Genomic DNA, 24,235 nt, shown 5'->3' with positions numbered 1-24,235 from the left:
AATTTGAGGATTTGCTATTTTTGGGTGAAGAATGTACATGAGAAAAAATGCACAAAAAAGGAATGTTATCATTTACATCATACAAATGCCAAGGCATTTCACTGGCGTTATGGATGTGACAAAAAGTCCATTTTCCGTGGAATTGCCCACCAGCTCTGAAGTCATTTTGATGGTAAAGTAACCTGTAGTGGTGAGAATGGCAAGACTTCACAGTCGTACCCAGGGGTGTAGTGGATGGGAGGTGGGTACACTCTTTGTTTTTTAACACATCTCTGTGTCCAGATAGGGACAACACATTCGTTTTAAGAGTGTAAACTATTAATTCTGTGATCACAGGTGGACTGCACCATGCGGTGTCAGATTTTCTTTTAAAAATCCATTCAGAACATGTTTGATGATGGTGGAGGTTATTGTCCAATGTTTATAACAATACCAGTGGTATTAAAAGATTTCTAGTGTTGATGAGTGTAAATGTGTGAATGTGGATAAAATAGTGTTATTTTTTAATGTTAAAAGTTGCAATAAACTTTTTTGAGAGGTGGATAAACTCTAATAAGAGGTGGATAAACTGCATATACAGTACATGCGTTTATTCTCCGCTACAGCCCTGCCTACCCCATACGGCCTTGTAACTTCACTCTTTCCCGACCCAGAGTATCACAAATTGCTTAACGCCAATTGTGCAATAGCCTACAATTTGTATGAAATCGTGTAATACTTGTCAGTTGAGATAATCTTTGCCGGTTTGCAAACCCACATATACTGTGTCCAGTAGGAAGGTTGCCAGTCATGAGAAGTATTTACAACAGTTGCGTAAAATACAAATACTTAGCAGCTGTAGGGGGAACCCTTTTGGGGGATCCCGTTAAAGCCTGTTGATAATGCACACTACAATGTCAAATTAGTGCTCCTAGTGGTACTTTAGCCTGTCTAATGCATCAGGACTTCATTCATCATTCTAAATTTGTTTTGTCCAGGAACAATTTAACCCTTAAAGGTGTAGGTTTTTGAACATTCTAAGTTCCGCAACAATTGAAGGTTCTAAAATTCTATGTTGAATTCAATGAACCCAGATATTCTTTAGAACGTTCATTTCCCAACATTCCGGTACTCCTTTAATTAAGGGTTGGGTCCTAAAATTCCAAGTCGACTTGCAATGTCAATATTCAGGTATTTGGGGCGGGGGGGTTGGTCTCTTTGTATATGTCACGTCTAGCAGGAACCATGGGGGGAGCAGGACTGAGGTTGTGGGAAGCGGAGAATGTGCAATTTCTTCATCAGGCCTGGCAGGCAGCAACTTATGGCCTCACGTACCGTAGAGGAGGTGAAGTAGAAGATCATGGGGTCCAAGCAACCGTTGAGCGTAGTGAACATGAGTGCCAGGTCTCTCCAACCTTCACTCTTACCGCGCGCGTAGCCCACCACGTGGGAGATGTTGTAGGGCGCAAAGCAGAGAGTAAACACCAGGAGGGTGACCACTGCCAGTCCGACGGCCCTCAGACGACGCTCACGGGTAATGCTGGGCAGCTGGGACAGGATGCGGATTAAATTAATGTAGCAGAAGCAGCAGATGAGGAAAGGGACGAGGAAGAGCGCCAGGAAGATTTCAAAGCGCCAAAAAAGTATAATCTCCTGCTGGTTGTGCTTGTACTCGTTACACTTGTGTTGAGGCACCTGAGGGGCGACAGTGCTGGCGTTGTCAGCGGTTCCATTGTCTGGTTCAGTGCTGGCGTTGTCAGTGGTTCCATTGTCTGGGTGTGGCAGCAGAATGGAGGTGATGCTCATGTTGATAGCGGTCACCAGCCAGCAGAGGATGGCAGCTATCACAGCGTAGCGAGGCCTGCGCCACACCGAGTACTGAAAGGGGAACGCCACGGCCAGGTAGCGCTCCACAGCCACCGCTGTCAGGAAGAGCGTGCTGGTGTAGATGCAGGAGAAGAAGATAAAGCTGGAGACCGGGCACAGGACGTACGGCATGTTCCACTCCATGTCGTCTGCGGCCTCCTTCATCTTCAGGGGCAGGATGGTGAGGAAGATGAGGTCAGAGATTGAGAGGTTAAGCAGGAGGACGTCCATGGGGGTTGGCTCGTGACGTAGCTTGATGCAGAAGGTGCGGAATGCCAGGATGTTGGCAGGGAACCCCAGTATGAAGGTGAGGATGTAAACAGACAGCAGGAGATGGCTTACTGTCATGGTGGTGGTGTTTGGGTTCACAACAGCCTCTGGATGTAAATCTAAAAGCCAATGGTACTGTTTAAAATCTTGAAAAATGCTGAAAAGCCTGACTTGATCAAGGCAAGTAGAATGATTGTTAATAATACAAATGTATTATTGTGGGTGTGTATGCGTGCGTGTGTGTGTGCGTGTGTGTGTTATGAGGGGTTCAATTGATTTGTGAGGATGGGGAACCCATATCTAATGAGGTCAGAGCCTAAGACCAGTCTGCAGTCTGAACAGACTGAACTTTTGTAGTTTTGTAAATTACACTGAGTTTTGTGGATTGAACTGTATAACATAACAATATACTATCTCTGACATGTTGCAGTTGAGTTTTCCAAATTTAATTTTTTAACAAACAATAAAAAGTTGGGAGTTGTGTAAAATGCAAATCAACACAGCATGTGATAGTATACAAATCTTGTAAACCCATATTTAGCTGCAAAAAGGACAAAGACAACACATCAAATGTTGAAAATGACCATTTTGACTATTTCATGCAAAATATATGTTCATTTTTAATTTGATGCCAGCAACATGTTTCAAGAAAAGTTAGGACGGTAGCATCTTTACCACTGTGCTGCTTCACCTCTTCTGTTAATGTAGGAACTGAAGAGACCAGTTGCTAGAGTTTTGAGAATGAAATGTTGTCCCATTCCTGCACAATATAGGATTTCAGTTGCTCAACATGGGGTTTGGGGTATTCTTAATCATGTTTTTCATTCCACGATGCACCTAATTTGACAGGTCTGGACTGCAGGCAGGCCATTTTAGCACCTGGACTCTTCCTCTATGGAGAAATACTGTTTACATATGTGCAGAATTCATTTTGGCATTATTTTTTTTTTAAATAGTCAAGATCTTCCCTGATAAAGACATTGCCTGGATGTCTGTATATGTTGCTCAAAACCTGTATACATCATTCAGAATTGATTGTGTCTTGCCAGATGTGCAACATGCCCATGCCCATGCTGTAGGCACTAATGCACCTTCACACCATCATAGATGTTGGGTTTCGAACTGAGCACTAAAACAGGTTAGATAGGTTGGATACCTGGATAGGCCCAGATGAGACAATGATTTCCAAAAATAATTTCAAATTTTAATTGGTCTAACCACAGGGCATTTTTCCACTGTACCAAAATAAGATGGTGGTATTTCTGTGTCACCTAAATACAATTGGCTGTTACATAAATTTTACACTAGCATTTGTGAATTGAATATCAAACTGTGCTCATAGACAATGGTCATCAGAGGTTTACTGTACCTGAGCCCATATAATGATTTTCAATACAGAAACAGGTCTGGTTTTATTGCTGTATCATCTGAGGTCCAAAAGACTGCGGTCATCCAATATTGCTTCTCAGCTCTGTCCCTTGTTTGCAAATATTCCTCATTTGGTTTTCTGTATCAGTACACACATTTTCCACCATTTTCTTGGCCCCATCCCAACTATTTTTGAAACGTGTTGCTGGTATCAAATTCAAAATGAACATATAGTTTCCATGAAATAGTCATATGTCATTTTCAACATTTGATTTGTTGTCTGCATCCTTTTTGCACCTAAATATGAGTTTACGAGATTTGCAGATTATCATATTCTGTTTTTATTTACATTTACACAATTGACACACAGCGTCCCAACTTTTTCTGATTTGGGGTTGTACTTCATTCAGGTAGTTGTGGAACTGTATTGTTTATTATTATTATTATTATTATTATTATTATTATTGGGAATTTAATGTTATGCCATGTGCTTTTAATCTAGTTAAATTTCCCTAGTTTAACTAATTATACTACATATTATATACAGTGTACAGTATATGATTTACTGCACAGTAGTCTATGAAAAAAACAGAACCTCCCAAATCCAGATATAAATTTTGGGAACAAAAAAAGACCTACCTTCAGATGCAGGTGCAGATCCTGGTCCACCAAGGTCCCCTTCTTTCTGAGGGTACACCACTTCTGGCACTGATATGAGTGCTTAGTCCCATCCCACAGCAAACAGAGCCTGTCAGTGCCTGACTTTGTGGGGAGGAAATTTAATAACGTCCTGTCGTATCTGAGGCCCTCCAAACAAGGTTACTCGGCAACGCTATGATATGAATTACATACAGACCCTGACTCACAGCCCTTTAGGTAAATCATCACAACCTGTAGACAGCTCAGTAGACAGCTAATCCAGAAACACATTTGGAAGTCATTTCCAGGCTGGTGCCAAGAATTGCTACTGACTGTTGTTTTACAGTTTACACTGACCTCCTTCCCCTTGTACTGTATGTTGTGTTATAGATAGATAGATAGATAGATAGATAGATAGATAGATAGATAGATACTTTATTGATCCCCAAGAGGAAATTCAAGAAACGTGTTATCACGTGTCCATATGGGAGCCATTTTGTGTTCCATACAGAGGCATAATGATGACACGACAGGCGGGAGAAGTCACCCCAAGTCAAACCCAGGTTTCCCCCACAATGGCAATTAACCTACATCCTAACCTTGTTGTTATTGAAGCCAGGCTTGTTGCTATGGTATCTGGATGCAACTCTGTCATTCTGACCTCCCCATTGGAAAGCACACCCATGTGCATTCATGACATCATGACTCCGGCTTGAAGGAAGGGATGCTTTTGGGGGCAGCCGTGGCCTACTGGTTAGCACTTCGGACTTGTAACTGGAGGGTTGCCGGTTCGAACCCCTACCAGTAGGCACGGCTGAAGTGCCCTTGAGCAAGGCACCTAACCCCTCCCCGAGCGCCGCTGTTGATGCAGGCAGCTCACTGCGCTGGGATTAGTGTGTGCTTCACCTCACTGTGTGTACACTGTGTGCTGTGTGTTTCACTAATTCACAGATTGGGATAAATGCAGAGACCAAATTTCCCTCACGGGATCAAAAGAGTATATATACTTATACTTATATATACATTCACATGTTTCCACCTACTGTACACCACTACACTTCTTCCATCCAAGAGTGCCCCACACAGTTGTCCTTGTGCGCCTGCCCCCATATTTGACCCCAGTACTGTATGTGCATGTAATTGCAAATATTTAATCATCCATCGCAAAACGTCAGGTACACTTGTATAGATGAAGACATCATTCAATCAAATCGAATTGGGACCAGGGAGCTGTGCTGCACGTGATGGCAGCATCCTGACCATATTGGGGTCTGAGTGCCCATGAGGTTATTTCCCGATCCCACCCTCATCTCTCTCTCACATTCACATCCTGTCAAATAAAGGCAAAAAGCCCTAGCCTGGGAGAACCCAGATGAACCTTTGGCAAATTTGAATTGCTCTTCAGGTCCGTCTGTCAAAGAGGCCATTCACTCCCGTTTCCAATGTTCCTAAAAGCCAGGCACCAATCACAACCGTTGAGGTGAGCTTAACATGATGACATCATGGAAGCAGTTTTGGAAAAAACTAGTTTGTTTTTTTTCCGTTGCTCTGCGTATGTCATCGCATCCATTGCTCCGATTGGTTTTAGGTCTATCCAATTGCGTCCAGAGGCATTTTGATCGGCGTTCGTTGGACGCCCCTTGGAATTGGTTAGGTGAATGAACCATGTCCAGACCCAATTTCAATTCAGATAAGGTCTGGTGCTAACCAGATCTAAAAAAGCCCCAAAATAAACTCTAAAACACCATACAATTCACATAAGATGATCACATCTGCAGTGGCCACTTGAGGCTCTGATAGACAAATTTACTGTGGTAAGAAGTCAAAAAATATTAATTCACATTACCCATTTGGCTTTTATTGACAGTCATACTGTTGCTAGAATATTTGGTTTAGGAAGGCTTTTGGGGGATTTCTTCTACAACACAGGCCTAGGATTTCAGGACAAAGCTAACACAGCTGAATATTGTAATGGTGGTCATATCCAAATACAGTATTGGATTTACAAATATGGACTCATTCATGTTTAAGTTTTTGACATTCAGATGTTTTTCTGTAGGTTATACAAGTTGCATCAGAACTATTTTACATAAAATACCTATGTTAACTCTTACAGTATTAGGTTGGAGATATTGCCTCGTGCAATAATTTGTGGAAAACTTTTACCATTAAAATATTTCAGTCAAAATGCAAAGTATTCATCCATCTCAGAGTGACCTCGTCTCAAATGAAAAAAACTGTATAGATAAGTGAAATTGATCTGTCTCAAATTTGTTTATTTTTGTGTTTTTTTTTCAAATAGGTTTGGCACTTAGATGGTTAACAGCTCTGAAAGCAAAATATGACACACATATCAGCAATAAAACTGTCATTTGATGTAATTTAAGACTTTCCCACATCACTGAAACTTCCGCTAGTCATGTGCATGTGAGGAGCCTGAGCATACAATGAGCAAAGTGACTCATCAGAGAAGCACACAGTGACGACAGTGGACTCCACGGCTTTATGTTGGAGAACGTAAATCTACAGCATGAAATAAATGAGAAGAGGACAGACAGCACGCCTACAAACTTGCACAAAGAAAAGAATTGTCGTTAGTAAGAAAGTTCCAATTGTAGTGTCTTGTTTTTTAGAAAGAATACACTTACTATTACATGTACACTTGTTTTTTTTTATTTTTAGAAAGAATACACTTACTATTTTTCCCACTTTGTCATGCAAAAAGTGCATAATTTATTTACTTGCCTTTGTTTTTAACATGTTCTCCTGTGACAGCCATCCTTTGAAGAGAGCTTCGCATGCCTCAACAGTGCATCAGGGCTATTGAGTTAGATGTTACTGTATCATAGTCAGTGAGAGCTCAGTCTTCAGTTGGTACATCATGAAAGTGTGCCGATTTCCATGTTCCTCCACCACCTCTTCAGCCAGAGCTGTAGACAAGACCACCTTTATCGAGCCCTAAGACAAGTCCAAGACCAGGACTAGTCGAGACCAAGTCAAGACCGAGTCAAAAGATGATCGAGTCCAAGACAAGACCGAAGCAAAAGTAGTTTGAGTCCAAGTCAAGACCAAGTCCAAAATGAGAGATACAGAGTCAAGGCTGAAAAGAAAAGTTCCCTATACCAGTTACTTACCTATGTACATTTTTTCTGAACTTTTTACACTATCAGGTTATACTTTTTCAGGTAAGAGATGAGTTCTGTAATGTCAATGCACAGCCATTACAGATGGATTTTGAATAAATGTTGAATAAATTAAACATTTACAGGTGGTCAGATATATATATATATATATATACATATATATATATATATATATATATATATATTTATTTTTTATTTTTTTTAAGCCTGTGCTGGACTCGTCAAGACCGATATTTGGCGAGACCAATAGCTGAGACCAAGACAAGTCCGAGTCCAAATACCAGCGAGTCCAAGACAAGTCTGAGACCATAAAAAACGTCTTGAGTCCAGACTAAGCCTTTATCGCTATGTTATTATTCTTTATCCATCCCTTTCCTTAGCTTCCCTTCGGTCAATTTCTCCTCCATTGGTCCACTTACCAGATGCTTGTTCATGAGCCTCCCTGGTGGCTTCTCTGGGCTGGTAAGGTCAGGTGGTTGTGAAACTGGGGATGTGGGCCTCTGTGCCACCGTCTGAGACCCACTCATCTGCCTCACAGCTGCGGGTGGCCCTGTTGGGTGGGCGTTCGTTTGGCTGGATCTCTGTCGTGTCCCCCCCCCACCACCACCTCCGCCGTCTCTCAGACAGGCACAGAGACCCCGGGGCCCGGTGGTCGAGAGCATCAGCATCACCATAGGCTCCAGGAAGATGTTGCACGAGCTGGTCAGCATGGCCTCTCGGCGCCAGCTCACGCTCTGGTTCAGCACGTAGCCCACCACGTGCGATGCGTTGTAGGGCGCGTAGCACACCACGAACACGGCCAGCGTGGAGCAGGCGATGGCCAGCACGCGGCGCTTGCCGCCGGCCGGCAGCTTCGAGCGACCCACCAGCGCCACGCAGCGCAGCGTGCAGAACGCCGTGATCAGCAGCGGCAGCAGAAAGAGCAACAGCGCCATCTCCAGGCGCAGCGGGAGCAGCAGCTCCAGCTGCGTCTCGGTGAAGTTCTCGAAGCACGCCAGGCCGCTTCCCCTGCTGCTGTTGCCGTCGCTCACCGGCGACACGAAGTAGCCGCCTTGCTCCACGACCAGCCCCAGGCTCAGGTGCAGCAGCACCAGCGCCCACAAGATGGCGCTGATCACGCAGGAGAGGCGGGCGTGTCGGTGCAGCTTGTAGGTGATGGGGAAGGCGATGCTCAGGTACCGGCCCACCGTCACCGCCGTGAGGAAGAGGCAGCTGCCATATATGGACGAGAAGAGGAAGAAGCTGTAGATTGGGCAGATGGCTGCGGGCAGCGCCCACCCCTGAAGCACTGTCTCCAGCGCCTTGACCGGCATCCAGACCACCAGTGCCAGGTTGGCCATGCACAGGTTGAGCGCGTAGACCACGCTGGGCGTGGCGCCGTGCTTGCGGGCCTTCTGCACGTACACGAACAGCACCAGCAGGTTGGAGGGGAGGCCCAGTACGAAGGTGAAGGAGTAGACACCCAGTGAGACGAAGTCCTCCGCGGCCACCATGCTGCCCTTCTGCGGACAGACAGACACACAAGTCCCGGTCTTATCTACCCACTGGCGGCAGCTGTTGGTCGCTCTTCAGAACTGGACGCACAGGTAAGTCTCCTTGCATGTGAATCCCAGGGTAAGTCATTGTGATTTTGGCAGCACAAAACAGGTACTTGTCCCAGGTCCAAACTCCCACCGGCCTCACCAGGTGCAAACTCCCCAGGACTAGCAGCAGCACTGATGAGAGTCTACTAAAGGGTGCACCGAAGGGAAGGGGAAGGGGAGAGAGAGAGAGAGAGAGAGAGAGAGAGAGAGAGAGAGAGAGAGTTCCGCTGCATGTGTTTACTTCGATGCACCAGACTGTCAGAATCAAAGTGGTAGGGCAGTGACAGTAAAGTGGGTATGGGCGTGATCAGGTGTGTGTTTGTGTGTCAGTGTGTGTGTGAGAGAGTTGGGAGGGAGGGTGAGAGAGAGAGAGAGAGAGAGAGAGTTGCCATGTGATTCAGTAAATGTGTGGAATGGTTTACACTGAGGGGCACGGCTTGACGCAATAGCCCGGGATGATGATGGCCGCTCGGGCGCACATAATCAACTAAGATGGCATTTATCTGGCATGGTGGCTGGAGGAGGACTGGACAGAGTGGGGGCTGGGGGCATGAAGCCGTTTAGTGAAATGATTCAGAATAATTGGGGGTTTAAGGAAGAGATGAGGAACTGGCCCTGGTGTGTTTAGGCCATAAAGCCATAAAGAGCTTCGGTGGATAATCGCAACCTAGGTGCTGCGTGTTAAGGCAAGGGGCACTGGCACAAGAGAGGATGCATTACATGTGTAAACAATTAAAAAGTCTTAAACGTGTGTGTGTGTGTCTGTGTGTGTCTATTCCAGTTTAGGAAGGTTAGGTGTGTTTGGGGAAACTGTGTCATACAGTAAATACACAGGAACAAGGCGGGTGAGCTTCCGAGTGAAGTCAAATTACAGAAAAAAATAAAACCATGAAAGAGAATAAGACAGTGAAGAGACACATTGTGGAAAGAAAGAAAGAAAGAAAGAAAATGTAAATGAAACAGGAAACAAATGGATGTAATACTAAGGGTACGTTAGTATTTTTACATGTAAACATTGTCATAAAAAAACAATTAACAATCTTTGCAAGCTCAGGGATCAAATAAACCTGGACAGCTAATCGATCCACATCTTTGTGTGCAGAGATAACCACTCGGAAAAACAACTCCATTTAGCTCCAACACACGGCCTTCAGTGCAGTTCGCCCATTGTGAAAATAAGTCCACGACCATGCAGCCCTGATAAGGCCTAAGTGGTACCATTTTGATTTCATGACCCTTAAAATATTACAGTATCATAATCTCCACTACACCACACAGTATAGGACTGTCAAAAACATTTACAAACCACAAAAGCACGCACCCATCCTTCTGCCTCTTACTTTATTTTCAAGATAATGCCCGACACAAACAAACATTAGAGACATTAAGGCCAGGGGGAAGGCAGTAAAAAGTTTATTAGCGATCCGAGCGTAAGAGTGAGTGTGTGTTTTTGTCAATGCTTTGCATATGTGTGTGTGTTAACGCGCGTGTGTGTGTGTGTGTGTGTGTGTGTGTGTGTGTGTGTGTGTGTGTGTGTGTGTGTGTGTGTGTGTGCCGAATAAGGTTAGATACAATTTGCACCAGGCGTCTTTCTTCCACTGACCAACTCAAATAGTTAACACACATACCACATCAACAGCCCCATTAAACTCACAAAAGCACGAGAGCACTGAGACAAGAGGCACTGAAGAGCACTTGACCAGTGTGTCTTTCCAAGAAAACCACACAAATTGTAACTGCACAGCACATACTATGGTCGAATGACACTATTAACATGGAAAACAGGATACAGAGAGGCTTGTGAACTTGTGACATGATTGTATTGACATCTAGGATTACTCTTATATTGCTTTTTGTGCTAGACACCAGCTTTAGTCACCAGATTTCATCAAGGGCTAGGGAGGGGAATTATGAGGTGAATTAGGGAACTGGACGTTAGGCCTTGGTGACGGCATGCCTTCCGCTGGAGTTGGTGAGGGGAACGACGGTCCCAGAGGACCGGTGGTCGGGCTTGGCTGCGGCAATGCGCTTGCGGACCTCCTGGCACCTCTGCATCAGGGCCACGGCCTCGTCCTTGCGGGACAGGTCCTCCTGCATGCACGCCTCGTGCTGCTGCAAGGCCTGTAGCGAGTGTCTGCATGGAGAATCAACACACACACACACACACACACACACAGACACACACAGCAACAAGCATAAAAGATCCATTAGGCTCCATAACTAACTTGTAACTGAAGGGTTGCCAGTTTGATCCCCGATCAGTAGAAAAAATGTGGGCAGGGGAAGTGGTTGAGCACTGCTCTCCCATGCCCACATCCACGGCTGAAGTGCCCTTGAGCAAGGCACCTAACCCCTCACTGCTCCCCGAGCGCCGCTGTAGCAAGGCAGCTCACTGCTCTGGCTTAGTGTGTGCTTCACCTCACTGTGTGTTCACTGTGTGCTCTGTGTGTTCACTAATTCACAGATGGGATAAGTGAAGAAACCAAATTCCTTGTATACTTGGCCTATAAACCTGATTTACATTTATTTTACATTTACAGCTCTGCAGGTCAGTGGAAAGTTGCTGTGGCTGCGTTCAAGACAACTTGAATCCTACAGGATCCCACATAGCTGATTGAAGCTATGACTCTTACTACAAATAAGCCTAAACTGTCAACATGGCTACAACGTTGTCTGCACAAGATCACATCCATCACACTTATGCTTGTTTTGGTTATGGTATTGTATTTGGCAGATGCAATTTGTCCACAATTTGAATAAAAAATAAAATTTTAAAATAAAAATAACAGTTTTAAACAAAGTTGAAAAGCCTATACTAAGCATAGTAAAAGTAATCATAACAACATTATTAATAATAAATAAAATATAATAATAATAATAATCAAATATTGCTATTCATTATCATTATATTATTACTATTATGCTTAATGTAGGTTTTTAAACTGACATATTCATATTCTGTAAGTCGCTTCGGACAAGAGCATCTGCAAAATACTATATCTATATAATTATATATGAACAATGAAAATAATTAGTTTTCACATTACGAAACCCCATGAAGACTTTAGTTCAGCCCAGTGATCCCCTCTCTTCCTCCCTCCACTGGGGCGATGGGACAGGCGGAACTCACCGAGCCTGTCCCAGCTTCTGATGCAGAGTCTGGATGGTGACCTCCAGCTGCTTCAGCTCCTCCACCAGCCCGAACTGAACCTGTGGCACACAAGTGTTTTTATCTCTATTTTGTATGGACCCGTTCAATCTGTTCCTAGAGGGTTTCCGGTTGAAACCAACTCAGATACTTTGAAATTTGATTGAGTGCAGTTGGTTCAGTTTTGTGTGTTGTTCACATGAAACCATGTCACTATAAAGCAGCTATGTGTAGTTTTTTTTAGTTTAAAACACTCAAAAATGACCTAGAAACAGCAACAGAACGTACAGAAACAACTGAAGAGTTCAGATGTAAAACCCCTCTAAATCCGTCTGACCACTTTTCTTTTAAACGACCAGTTTTTTTCAGGCTCCTATAGATTTTTCCTTACAAATCGACATTTCAGACCAGGAAAAGAGTGGTATTTAGCGGGTTTTGAAGCAAAATTATTTGATTAATGTATACTATGTGTGGAGAGCATGCTCTCACCATTGTTATCTCATTTTTGATGGCGGTGGCGTTTAGAGGCTTTTGCATCTGAACTCTTCAACTATTGTGGCATAATGTCATAAAACACGTATGCGCTGTGCAGCCCAGATATCTGCTAAACTGCAAGCAAACTAGCCAATGCTGGGCCTGTTTCTCTCGTAATACCACTTTGTACTGTATGAAATATAATGGCAGTTAAATGGAGTCAATGGAAGTGTGTCGTAGTGATTATAATAGTGCTTTCAAGACAATTCGAATTCCAAAAAATTCAACACATGGACCCTTTCACAAGGACACCTATACATCTTTATGTCTGTCGACATCAACTGAATATGTTTCAATTGAGACCTAGTTCAACTTTGCGTGCTGTGTGAGGTTGCTCAATGTGCACTGCACTTCAGTGCACTGCAGACCTTGTGCCTTCAGCAAAAGCTGTGTTAGAAGCACTTAGGCTATGGCTCCATACTCTGCCATTGCACACGTCACGTACAAAGCTAATGTTCAGCAAGCTACCAAAATAAATAGCTAGCAGGCTACCTCGTCCCAGCAGAGGTCCACCCCAGGTCTCTTGAACCTGTTCTCCAGACGTGTGTGTGTCAGTTTCAGGAAGCTCTGTTTGGCGTGCAGGTCTGTCTCCAGCCCACGGATATCCTTCTCAAGGTCTTGGATCTCGTCCTGGGTCTGGGAGAGGTGTGAAGAAAGAGAATGCTTCAAGCCTGGCACTAAAGATACTGTACCAACCAAGCGCTGACACATTCTCAAAGCATGACATGGCAACGCAACCATAGGCGCAGACACCAAAGCAAATCAGGCAACAATAAAACTCTAAGAAGAGTATAAAGGAACAGACAAGTAGGAGAGCAAACGGGAGCAAAAAGAAGGAGAGAAAAGTAGCACACAAGACATAAAGGGCAAGAGGGAGACAAGAGGGATGCATGTTGCTCACCGTCCCCAACTGCCACTTAAGCTCATCCCTGGACTGCAGCAGGTGATGTTTGCGCTTGCGGAGGGCAAACTCCAGAGCCATCTCCTGGGCTCCCATGTCATTCTGCACCTGAGCACCCAAGATGCTCAGTTTATTTTTACACTCCGATTCCTACTCTACTCTTCTCCCACACAGCTGTGTATGGTCATTTGGTCATATGGACATTTGCTTGTTTATAGAGCAGATGAAATCTATTTCTAAATGCTTCCTTAAGCGCATTCATGTTATCTATGGTTTAATAGTTTGAAATTATAGGAACATGCCAACTGTTTGGGAAATTAGCTAATTTACCATCCACCCCAGAGTGAGCCAATCGTGTGCTGTGTAGTGAATACATTGAGCCAAAAATGTGGTGTGTTGTGAAGACATCGTGCCAATCATGTGTTGTGATCTCGCTGCTGGAGCAAGATTGGTGTCGTAAAGCCTTCCGCACGCGCATTTCTGCCAAAATAGAAGCCTGATGAGTGCCCAAAAATCGTTGCAATATGGCCGCCGAGTGGAGGGACTTGCGGACTTTGGATACATGCCCTTCTCTGTATGTGTGCAATAACCCTGTTTGACACCATTAGCCTAGCTTTGCATAATTCAGTGGAAGTAGAATACACCAGGTAGCCAATAGGGGTTAGGTATTCTCTTATCTCACTCTGGGGTTGATGGCAAATAAGCTAATTTCTCAAAAAGGCTGGTGTGTGGTGTGCGTTCTGGCGCATAATGGCTGCCACATGGTGGGTGCTACACATGGTGGTGACTAGTGAGGTTCCCCCTTCACTATGAAAGGCTTTGAGTGTCTAGAAAAATGCTACAGAAATGCAATGTGTTGTTGTTGTTCTTGTAAGGTAGAGGTAAAGAGCTAATTTTCCCCGGCTGCTTTTCCTACCTGGGCCCGGGTGACGCTCATGTTCTCTCTCAAGGCCAGCGAGGCCTGCATCTCCTCCTTAGATTTTGCTATGTTGTAAATGCTGAACTTCTCCCACTGCTGGGGAGTGCTGGTACTGCATTGGACCCAGAATTTAAAAAAAAGGATGTTCACTCTGAAGTAGGCATAGCATTAAATAATGGTGGTATGAATACAGACAAAAACAACAATAGTCAAAATGATCTGTGTGCAAACAGTCCAGTTGTGATTGAATATTTAACAACTGACTAATATGCCAATAGGCTAACTTCTTGTGCAAATGGAAAGCTCTTAAGCCAGCTCATTTATTTCCGGTGGAGCGTCAGCTGCATCTTCTGTTATAATAATAATAATAATAACTTGGTTTTATATAGCGCCTTTCAAGTAACCCAAGGTCGCTTTACAAAAGGAGATAGGGCAGGGGAATAGAGGAGAGAAGAGAGGAGGGGGTAGAAGTGGGGTTGGGGGGCAGGGTGGTTAAGGGCCATAGGCCTCAGTGAATAAATGTGATTTTAGGTGCTTTTTGAACGTAGCCAGTGTGGGGGCTTGGCGGATATGGAGAGGTAGACTGTTCCAAAGGGTGGGGGCAGCAACACAGAAGGCTCTGTCACCAAAAGTCCGTAGCCTGGAACGGGGGATGACAAGCAGGTCCTTGCCAGAGGACCTCAGGGACCTTGGCTGGGAGTGATGCTGGATGAGATCGTAGAGGTACTGGGGAGCAAGAGCATTGAGGCATTTGTATGTAAGGAGTACGGTTTTGTAGGTGATGCGTGACTTCACCGGGAGCCAGTGAAGCTGCTTGAGTGTGGGGGTAATGTGTTGCCATCGCTTTGTTTGTGTGAGGATCCTGGCAGCCGAGTTTTGGACACGCTGTAGCTTGTCCAGTGCTTTGGTGGGAAGACCATAAAGGACACCGTTACAGTAGTCCAGACGGGAGGGGATGAAGGCATGTGTCAGAGTCTCCGCAACAGTGTCTCACAGTGAGGGCCGGAGTCTGCAGATGATTTTGAGGTGGAAGAAGGCGGATTTGGTGATGTTACTGATGTTAGCTTGGAGTGAGAGGTTATATTCTGCTCCTTACATCTTCACTCCGACACTTAATATTTTGTTTGCCCAATAATACAAATTTTGACACGCGCATAAATCCTTTTACATTGTAACATGCTAACTCACTAGGTGCAACTCCCAACTGGGTCTGTGACACTAATTACATTAACAAAAGAGGTGGCTAAAACACACCTGGCTCCACCGGAAACAAATGATCTGGTTAAAGAGCCTTCCATGCATAAACTGAATTGCATAAACTTATCCACATGCATAAACCGAATGATCCACATGCAGGAGAGCACAGGGTGAGGTCTACCTGGAAGGTATCCTCAGGGGTTTGGGCTTCAGGGAGATCTGTGGTGAGGTCACTGTGAGGGACAGACAGGACATGTCCACATCCAGGGCATCTCTCTTGTTCTGGAGGTCAGAGTTCACCTCATGCCACGCTTCCTGTAACAAGCTAAGAAGCACAATGGACCACAGCTAACGGCACCTGACATTGCTTTGGCAACCTCATAAGATGTATTTAAAAATCAGTGTAAGTAGTGACACAATAGACACCCTGAGAAAGACATCTTTTTGTCAAAACATTGGTATATTAAATACTAATTGGAGCTCAACTTGGAGCGCAGTTCTTTCTTTCAAGTTCTAACCCTATATGCATTTGACTACATAATACGTTGCAACCACTGACACAACCCTTCCTTTTTCCTCTGACCCTTCCCCCTGTCTTACCACAGTTGTTCAAAAGACTGATCGATGCGCTGCTGCAACGTGCGCTGGCAGTTGTCAATCAACTCCACGTCCTTCTTCAGCTCGGCCTCCACTGGGTCACTGACCAGCTCCCCCCCACGCCTGCCCTCCCACAGCGTCAGGCACTCAACGGTGACCTCTAGAGGCAGCGCTGTGGCTGCCAAGGCGAGCTCTGTCTCCTCTTTAGACTGGAACAGCGTTAGATAGATAGATAGATAGATAGATAGATAGATATTATTGATCCCCAAGGGGAATTTTTGTTTTTTTTAAAACATTAACCACCATAACTACAGCATTCTAAAAGGCTGGCACATTTCTATTCACTTTCTACAGTCTTTCTATCTGAAAAAAATAAATAATAGATGGCTTATTAGGTGACTTGCATGGGTTGCATTAATAAAAGGTGGTTTATTAGATGGATTATTGGGTGGTTGAACTAGGCATCTTCCATATGCTGAATGTACTGAGCTCTGCTCATAACTTCCCACATACAGTAATTCTTTCTCAAATCACCTGAGTCAAGGCGTCCATCTCTTTGTCAACATCCTGAGCACAATGTTCCAGTTTGCTCTTCCAGTGGTTGATGTCCTGAATCCTGTCAGCCAGTCTGCGACTACTGTCACTCTCATCCCATTTGGTCTGAACAGAAAAGACAGAGCATAGCCATACAGACAGGCAGGCATTATTACTCTCGAATTTCCCCTAGGGATCAATAAAGTATCTATCTATCTATCTATCTATCTATTATGAAGGATAATTAGACGTAATTTCCCTTATAACATAAATAACTAGACGTACCGCAGAGCGGTACAAAATATGACCGCCGCCCAGTCCAGCACATTTTTTCCACAAAAATAAATCACGCTGAAAGGCCTATATGATTCTAACGAAAAACGATGGTTTCATGCTATCCATGTGGGGTTACATGCCCACCAAGTTTGGTCTACCCCAGTCTTTCAGTGTCCTGGGAATCCTTGACGGAAATTTGGAGAAAGAAAAATAAATCGCTGCGCGGCGGTCATAATAATAGGTACTATAAACCTGGTGTGTGAGTTAGTTATTTCAGCACATGCAGAACATACACCAAGATTAAATAACCCATTTTGGGTCTATTCACACTAGCACGAGAATTACTACTACAGTACATGGCCAACCCCTCTTACTTTAGTGGTGGTCTCATTGCGCAGAACCAGTCCCTCCTGGCGGACATCGTGGGACACCTGGCGCTGGTACTCGGCGGTCTGGGACAGCTGCTTATTCCTTGCCTCCCAGTCGGACACATTGTGGCGCAGGCCTGGCTTGGCACTCAGTGTGGCCATTTTGCACACCCGCCTGGTGATTTCACAACATGCACCCATATCTATACACATTCAATAAGATACCTCACAACATTTTTCAAATTATATAGGCCTATCAAGGACATTTATGATAATGGTATTTGGCAGACGTCTTTTGTCTAATGTTGTAATAAACCAGACTGAAATATCTTGCCTAAAATATTTGAATAAATAGGCCTACTCTTTCTTTTAGCTCTACAGAACTATTTGAAGAATGTGTGATAGAAGATTGTGTCATTCTTGTAGCTTTTAAGTTTAGAGCATTTATTGTAGGCTATAGCAAGACTAGAGCATTTCATTGTTACAATTAGCTTAACTTATAGTCTTTTTCAACTTTACAGACTTACAGGGACGTTTGATCGAAACAGTTAGTAGTCTACAGGGTCAGCGGTCGACACTACCTAGGTTTTTTTTTTTTAATAACGGTGAACAAACTTGATTTATACAATGTTATTTAACCAGTATTTAATCAGAACCCAAGGTCTCAGGACCACATTATGACCACAGTCTATGGTTATGATAGCCTATGTTATGTTAGACCTAGAACATAACTGTTATAACGATTAGTTATCAACATGTGGAAGTGAAGTGCCTGTTAGCGATGTTGGAAACGATTGTGTTCCTGTTTATAAGTCCAACTTACCCACCTGGAATTGTAAAGGCAACTTTCCGTCCGCCTCGCCGCTAGTTTGTTATAACCGAGACGCTAGATGTATCCATGCCAGTGCTCGGTCGCCAGGTAACACACAGACCAACATGTCAAGCCATCTACTTAATAATTGAAGTGCCATGGCAACGGCCTCCTAAAACGTCAAGCAACTGTAATTTTATAGAATGGTGCCACCAAACGTTTACATTGATTAATTTAGTGTTGTTTTTGGAGGTAGCCTATTGGTCCAGGCCAGAGGTCGGTTTCACAAAGCTATTTTAGACCAATCTGACTGTAAGGCCAAACTAATTGTGCTCATACTAGCAGGGTTGCCAACTCTCACACATCTGAGATTAGGCTATTTCACCCTTAGGATTCTGTGAATTTAAGAAATGTGTGGTCTAGCATATGGTTGTGGTACTCAGTTGTTGCTGTTGTTGTTGTTATTGTTGTTGTTAATAGTAGTAAGTTTATTTCTTTGCACACAATTCAGGTTTTGTTTTCATCCCCTTTGTTTTGTGTTGCAGGCCGTGGGGTATGGACTGTGAAATGAACACCTTCCATAATAAGGCCTAGTATCCGAGGCTCATGCATACTGGCCATTCATTTTGTCCACATTTGCCTGTTTAGGCTACTGAAAGCTTGCGGACACGATACGTTTGAAACAGACAAATCTAGTTTTGTAGGAAAAGTGAGCATTACTCTGGCTTCAGCAAAAGACAAACATGTTCTGCTTAGGTAGATAGAGATGAGTGATTAGATATGGTTAGTTGTGCGGCCATGTTTTTAATTTTTGAAAACTTCAACCAGAATTAATTGTACGACAGTCCCAAGATAGTCAAGAACTAAACTGCTTTGTGCAGTAGATTAATTTAGATGTCTATCTGAAGTCTGACTATCTACTATTTCTAAGCCATAGTCAAGCACAGTCTATCTCTATGAAACTAACGGTAACCCCTGGAGTAAGCCACTGTTACTTTTCCAATCCTTTTCCTCATAGACCCAGGCTATACAAACAAACATAATATCACACTAAAACAAACAAAATATAAGACTGTCATATTATAAATATTAGTACACTTAATCTCTGGAATCACAGTGCTGACAGAAAGAAAGGATCACAGGCCAAATGGTTAGTGTTCCCAGACTTCTAATCATTTGCTGTATTTTAGCGCTCCCTACAGGTCACAGGACATGCTAAATGTAATTATATTCTGTGGACATGGCCACAAAGCCATTTCACAGATAAATTATATAAACAGAAATGTGTTGCCTCTGGTGTTAGTGTGCCATTCCCACACAGTTCGGTCTAAGCCCATTTCTTGAGTTTTCATCAAAAGTCCGAGAATGTCACAATAATTCAAAGATGATTTGGTTAGAAGCTTTGGGATTCTACAAACACATTATTATTTTGATATAAATGAAATTAAAATGCATAGTGAACACTACATAGGCATTAATCTTATGTACATTAAATACTTTCAGAGAGATCTGTGGGGTGTGCGTGTGAGAACAATCGAGAGTTCCTTTTAAGTGCCCACTGCCACCCACTCCACAGACTCACCCTTTACTCCCCTATACAGGAAAAAATGACATGTCATGTGATTTTAAGGGAATTATTATTTTCTCAGGTAAAAGCAAGGTGCTATAGTGGGCCATAGGTCCGGATCAACATGCTCCAGTCACAGGTAGTCCATCTCTGCTGTCTCCAGGTGTCTGGTGACATTGTCCAGTATAATCTTCTCATTCGCTGCCTCCCTCAGATAGAAGTGGGCCCCAGGCAGCATCTGGATGTTGAAGTCTCCACTTGTCATGTCGTTCCAGGCTACAGGAGGGATTAAAAGGACAATTAACTACCTGAATTTGTAGCATAATAAAGGCAGCAACAGCAATACCCCTGTTTCTGACATCTATTTTTTTTCACCCAAAGAAAAAGACATTTAGCTACAATATCATTCAACCATTAGCACTTGAGGTTATACCGCAAAGCTGAAAGAATAGACGGGTGAGAAGGGTGGGTCATGACTCGTATGATGCGTGTGTGACCCGTGCCTCAACATTAAACTTATTACAGCCTCCATATGTCATGTAAACACATAATATGCCTGCATTGTGTGCCATGGCAACACCGGGGGGGGGTCAGCGCATGCTGACCTTTGAGGTCGTGTGGAATGTCTTGTGTTCCATCGAAGCAGAAGACTGGGCAGGAGAGGAAGGGAGTCTCTGGCCGTGGACACCTGGAAAATATCAGCATCATAAAGCTCAGTCAGTGGAGAGGTATGGTTTGCACAAAACAGACAACCTGATGCCACAATTCACTTACATCTGTTTGTAATGTCACTTCATGAAAGCAAATCCATCACTTGTTTCCTTCCACTACAACTTACCTGTAGTTCTCAACTACATGAAGGTCTGCCTTCAGTGGAGGAAGGAATAACTTCATGGCATCTGGATTGGCTAATAGCTCTGGGGGCGTGCCCCCAATGGTACGCATCCAGTGTAGGAACTCTTCATCTGACAGACTGCTCCTGGAGGGGGCACTGAGACGGGTCTCAGACTGGGGGAGGGGAAGTAGGTTAAGTACCCAGGAAAAGACGACATGTCACGTTGGTATGTCTTCATGGGTACTCAAAAAAACAATGGTAGCTGGTGTTCAGTGAAAAACTATCATGTAGACTCACTAGACTATTTCAATATATAATGTATCCTCCAAGTAGTATAAAGTGTACACGTTTTATGGTTTCTATAGTTCAGTGACTGTTGTAACTAAGGTTTTGCAATATTCATATTTCCATTTAATCTTTAAGCAGATTTGCTAGCCCACTGACAGCCAGATAATTAAGGTGCACAGTTGGAATGGCTAAGAAAAATACATTTTATAATGTATAATTCAGTCACAACTAATGAATCAGATCATTTGAACTTGTTGTATGACATAATATATCTTAATACTGTATGTTATTCGGCAAATAAATATATGGTCTTTGACCAATGTTATTAGACAACAATCTATTGCTCTTTACTCACATATGGAGCAGAGGCCCCGGAGAGGAAGACATGGATCGGTTCAATCCCGTGCACTCTTTTCAGTGACTCAGCGAAGGCAAAGCATGACATGGCACCAAAGCTGACAAGGAACAAACAGCCGATGTCATGTTCTACATTCATTTTGAAATGAATTTTAAATTTCAAGACAGTAAATTCAGTAAACTGTGTGCAAAGATAAGAGGAAACATTTGGTTTTATAGCTTTCCACTAGTACGGAAAGAGTCACACATCAGATGTGCAATACACAGGTTTCTTTCTTAGCGTCTTTATTACCATGTAATGACTCACCTGTGCCCAAATAGGGCAAACGGCTTCTCCCTAAGGACAGGCAACAATACAGTGATGACCTCCTCCACCACCTGTTGCATGCTCTGGTGGAAGGGCTCCTTGACACGAGACTCCCTCCCAGGTAAACGTACAGCATACACTATATCGAATACATTTTACTGTCAGTAATCTATCCTGTAGATTAACGTCGGTTTAGAATAAATCATACTTTCACAATCACTAGTGACAGGCATTCCACAACATTTCCTTATAGTGGGCCTATTTTTGAAATGACAGAACTTTAATTTAATCATAGGAACATCGATGATGATTATGGGGTTCAAAAACATCACTCCAAACCTTCAATCGAGCTAATGATGTTCCCCCATCGCGCATAGGGGAGCGAGCCACCCCCAGCCCAGGGAAAACATATGAGTCTAGCCACAGCGTCTGGCTTTTTGCGGAAACAGTTGATTACTTTATCCATACTGTTAAAAACATAACAAAAAATGTCATTATTCACAATGCATGGCCAAAAAGAACACTTGCATGACTAAGGCCATCTATTTGATTTGAGTATATCTATAAAATTGCATGGCATAAGTTTTCACCATGGGCCATGGTACAGAGTTCACATGGATCACAATTACCTTGAATTCTGGGACGTTTCATTCGTTTAGTTCGTACAGTTCCTTTACTTTCCCAGTTTAGCCCGACAAAACCAGTGAACAGAAGCTGTTTTTGATGTCAGTACTGATTGAAGTGTGGTTACTGTTCTGCTTAATTTCACTACCAGATCACTTCTTCTTCACAAAATTCACTAACAGAAACGTTCCGGGTGTTTCGTTCTTCTGCAGATTTATGCATTGTGCCGACTTAAACCAATAAATGCCATATAGCGCCACCTGGCACCAACAGAGGTATGTGTTCATGCATGCTTATGTGTTATGTGGTATGTGTTCATGCATACATTCCAGCCCAGATACAATTAAAATGACTTCCAATCAAAACGCAATTCTTCATAATTTAGTGGAAATGTTGAACTATTCTGGATATTTTGGACTACTTAATTCAATCTTGTTGGCTTTATATTAAAAGTTGAAGTTCAAAGTTTGAAGGCTGTTGTTGTTGTATAATTGATCGTGTAATGGCATCCTAGGCTGCGTTTATTTAATGCATTGTTTAGATTTAAAGGCAGTGATCTAAGTTGATGCAAGGTAGACTATATTCATTGTTAACTTTTTATCTCCTATGTCCTGTGGCCTGACATTCATTTGTGCATTATATGGCAAGTCTGCCTTCCATCAAGATCATACTCATAGTAACAGACATAACCACACAAGAATTAATGAATAGATTAATAAGGGCGATTTGCATAGAGGCAACAAAGATTGTTAAGGCGGAGCCTTACAATCTTTGGAGGCAATTTGACAACTGACTCCCGGAAGTGACGATGACTTCGGCAGTTGGTATTTCCTGTAGGAATTCCCTGACGGGGAGAGGGATAAACGCCAAACCGGTCACAGGAGCGAGAGGACCGGGAGGGTAAACCGAAGTTGCCGGGGATAACAAGGCCCAAGACCGACTGAGGGACATTTTCGGTCTTGTGAATGCAACGTTTAGTTTCCCGGCTACTCCCTCTCCTCTCTGTCACCGTGGTTTGAACCATCGAACGGTTCGTTAGCTCGGTAGATCCGCAGCAACAGCCGCCCAGAAATTGCCTGAGGGAGCTAGCGGGCTAAGTAAACTAGCTGTAAAAAATATTTTCAGAGACTCGAGGGAGTCTGTTGGAAGGCATTAGCTGTCAGCTGGGAGCAATTACGGAACCTCGACAGTCGGAAAGACACACGTTGGGAAGCCTGTGCCTGTTGGCAGAGACGGGGCCAGGCAAAGCGGACCCCCCAAGCGGCCCGTTTTTCACACCAGCGACAGAAGCCGGGGAGTCGTCTGTAGACAGGGGTTGTGCATTGGACCTGCGACACCGGAGCAGTAGCGTAGAGTAACGTTAGGGAAACTTGAACCGAGTTCGATCATTGAGAGCCGGGAAGTATCCGGACAGAGACCTCATGAATGGAAATCGGTACTACAGGTAGGCTTCTTACTCCCCTTCCATATCATGCATGACAAGAAAATCAATTCGGAAAGTTTCGAACGTCATTTCAGAAGGCCTAAATTAGACAGTTCTGGTTGAGTCGGTTAACGTTAAAGTGCTTTCACTTCAGCTAGGATTAACTTTTAGATTGTGAGATCATGTCCATAAACGGAAATGTACATGGGTTTTCTGCACTGCACCACCAAAAACACACATCATCTGTTATCCATGGACTTGCAGATGGGAACAGAAACCATGCATGCTGTCTTGGGCAAATGGTATTATCCGTTGAGGTCTAGCAAACAAATGAGTGTGGTGGTTTCCACCAGTCACCCAATGCCATGTGTGTGGTTAGAATAATGGCCACGTCACTCACGTGAGAAGGATTCGGCTGTCACGCACAGGTGTTGCTCTGTCAGGTGTTCCCCTATCAAAAGCTGCTGCCATGACGACGGTATTAAGAGCAGCTTTGGGTCTATCAATCAGTATCATGAGACAAAATGTCAACTCTTACTTGCTTTGCAAACACTAATTATAGGTCAAACGAAGACATATCCTCTTTGGCCTACAGTTAAAATAAACCCTTCTCATTTTTTAATGCACACTTTTATTCTTCTTACCAGCTTAAGTTTACAGGCCTACTCTCCATCCTTTGCTTTTGGCTGCTCTAGGAATCT

General features: G+C 43.6%; 3 protein-coding genes and 1 pseudogene across 4 annotated transcripts; all 4 read right to left on the bottom strand.

Annotated features, from left to right (window-relative positions):
* Positions 1-1,166: 1,166 nt before the first annotated feature.
* Positions 1,167-2,193, bottom strand: LOC121696152 (annotated as a pseudogene).
* Positions 2,194-6,855: 4,662 nt separating this feature from the next.
* LOC121696222 (free fatty acid receptor 3) lies at positions 6,856-8,830 on the bottom strand. Its single transcript, XM_042077578.1, has 2 exons — positions 7,685-8,830; positions 6,856-7,222 (listed from the first exon to the last, which is right to left on the bottom strand). The coding sequence occupies exons 1-2, from the start codon at positions 8,756-8,758 to the stop codon at positions 7,217-7,219; spliced, it is 1,080 nt and encodes a 359-aa protein (XP_041933512.1). The 5' UTR covers positions 8,759-8,830; the 3' UTR covers positions 6,856-7,216.
* Positions 8,831-10,651: 1,821 nt separating this feature from the next.
* Positions 10,652-18,243, bottom strand: tekt2 (tektin 2 (testicular)). Of its 2 annotated transcripts, none has more exons than XM_042077576.1 (10): positions 18,150-18,243; positions 17,329-17,497; positions 16,679-16,804; positions 16,148-16,353; positions 15,729-15,872; positions 14,348-14,462; positions 13,432-13,539; positions 13,023-13,166; positions 11,979-12,058; positions 10,652-10,982 (listed from the first exon to the last, which is right to left on the bottom strand). In XM_042077576.1, the coding sequence occupies exons 2-10, from the start codon at positions 17,482-17,484 to the stop codon at positions 10,784-10,786; spliced, it is 1,278 nt and encodes a 425-aa protein (XP_041933510.1). In that variant the 5' UTR covers positions 17,485-17,497; positions 18,150-18,243; the 3' UTR covers positions 10,652-10,783. The 2 variants fall into 2 exon arrangements, with proteins under 2 accessions (XP_041933510.1, XP_041933511.1); XM_042077577.1 differs by having other exon boundaries at positions 18,146-18,240.
* A 1,510-nt stretch (positions 18,244-19,753) lies between these two features.
* On the bottom strand, positions 19,754-22,332 carry olah (oleoyl-ACP hydrolase). The gene is made up of 7 exons (XM_042077581.1): positions 22,117-22,332; positions 21,827-21,954; positions 21,488-21,626; positions 21,179-21,278; positions 20,539-20,708; positions 20,306-20,388; positions 19,754-19,976 (listed from the first exon to the last, which is right to left on the bottom strand). Exons 2-7 carry the CDS (start codon positions 21,951-21,953, stop codon positions 19,834-19,836), a joined length of 762 nt encoding a protein of 253 aa, XP_041933515.1. The 5' UTR covers position 21,954; positions 22,117-22,332; the 3' UTR covers positions 19,754-19,833.
* Between the last annotated feature and the right edge of the window lie 1,903 nt (positions 22,333-24,235).

This window comes from Alosa sapidissima, chromosome 21 (assembly GCF_018492685.1).
Source record: "Alosa sapidissima isolate fAloSap1 chromosome 21, fAloSap1.pri, whole genome shotgun sequence".
Lineage (NCBI taxonomy): Eukaryota > Metazoa > Chordata > Actinopteri > Clupeiformes > Clupeidae > Alosa > Alosa sapidissima.
This window is presented reverse-complemented; position numbering and strand designations above follow the sequence as displayed.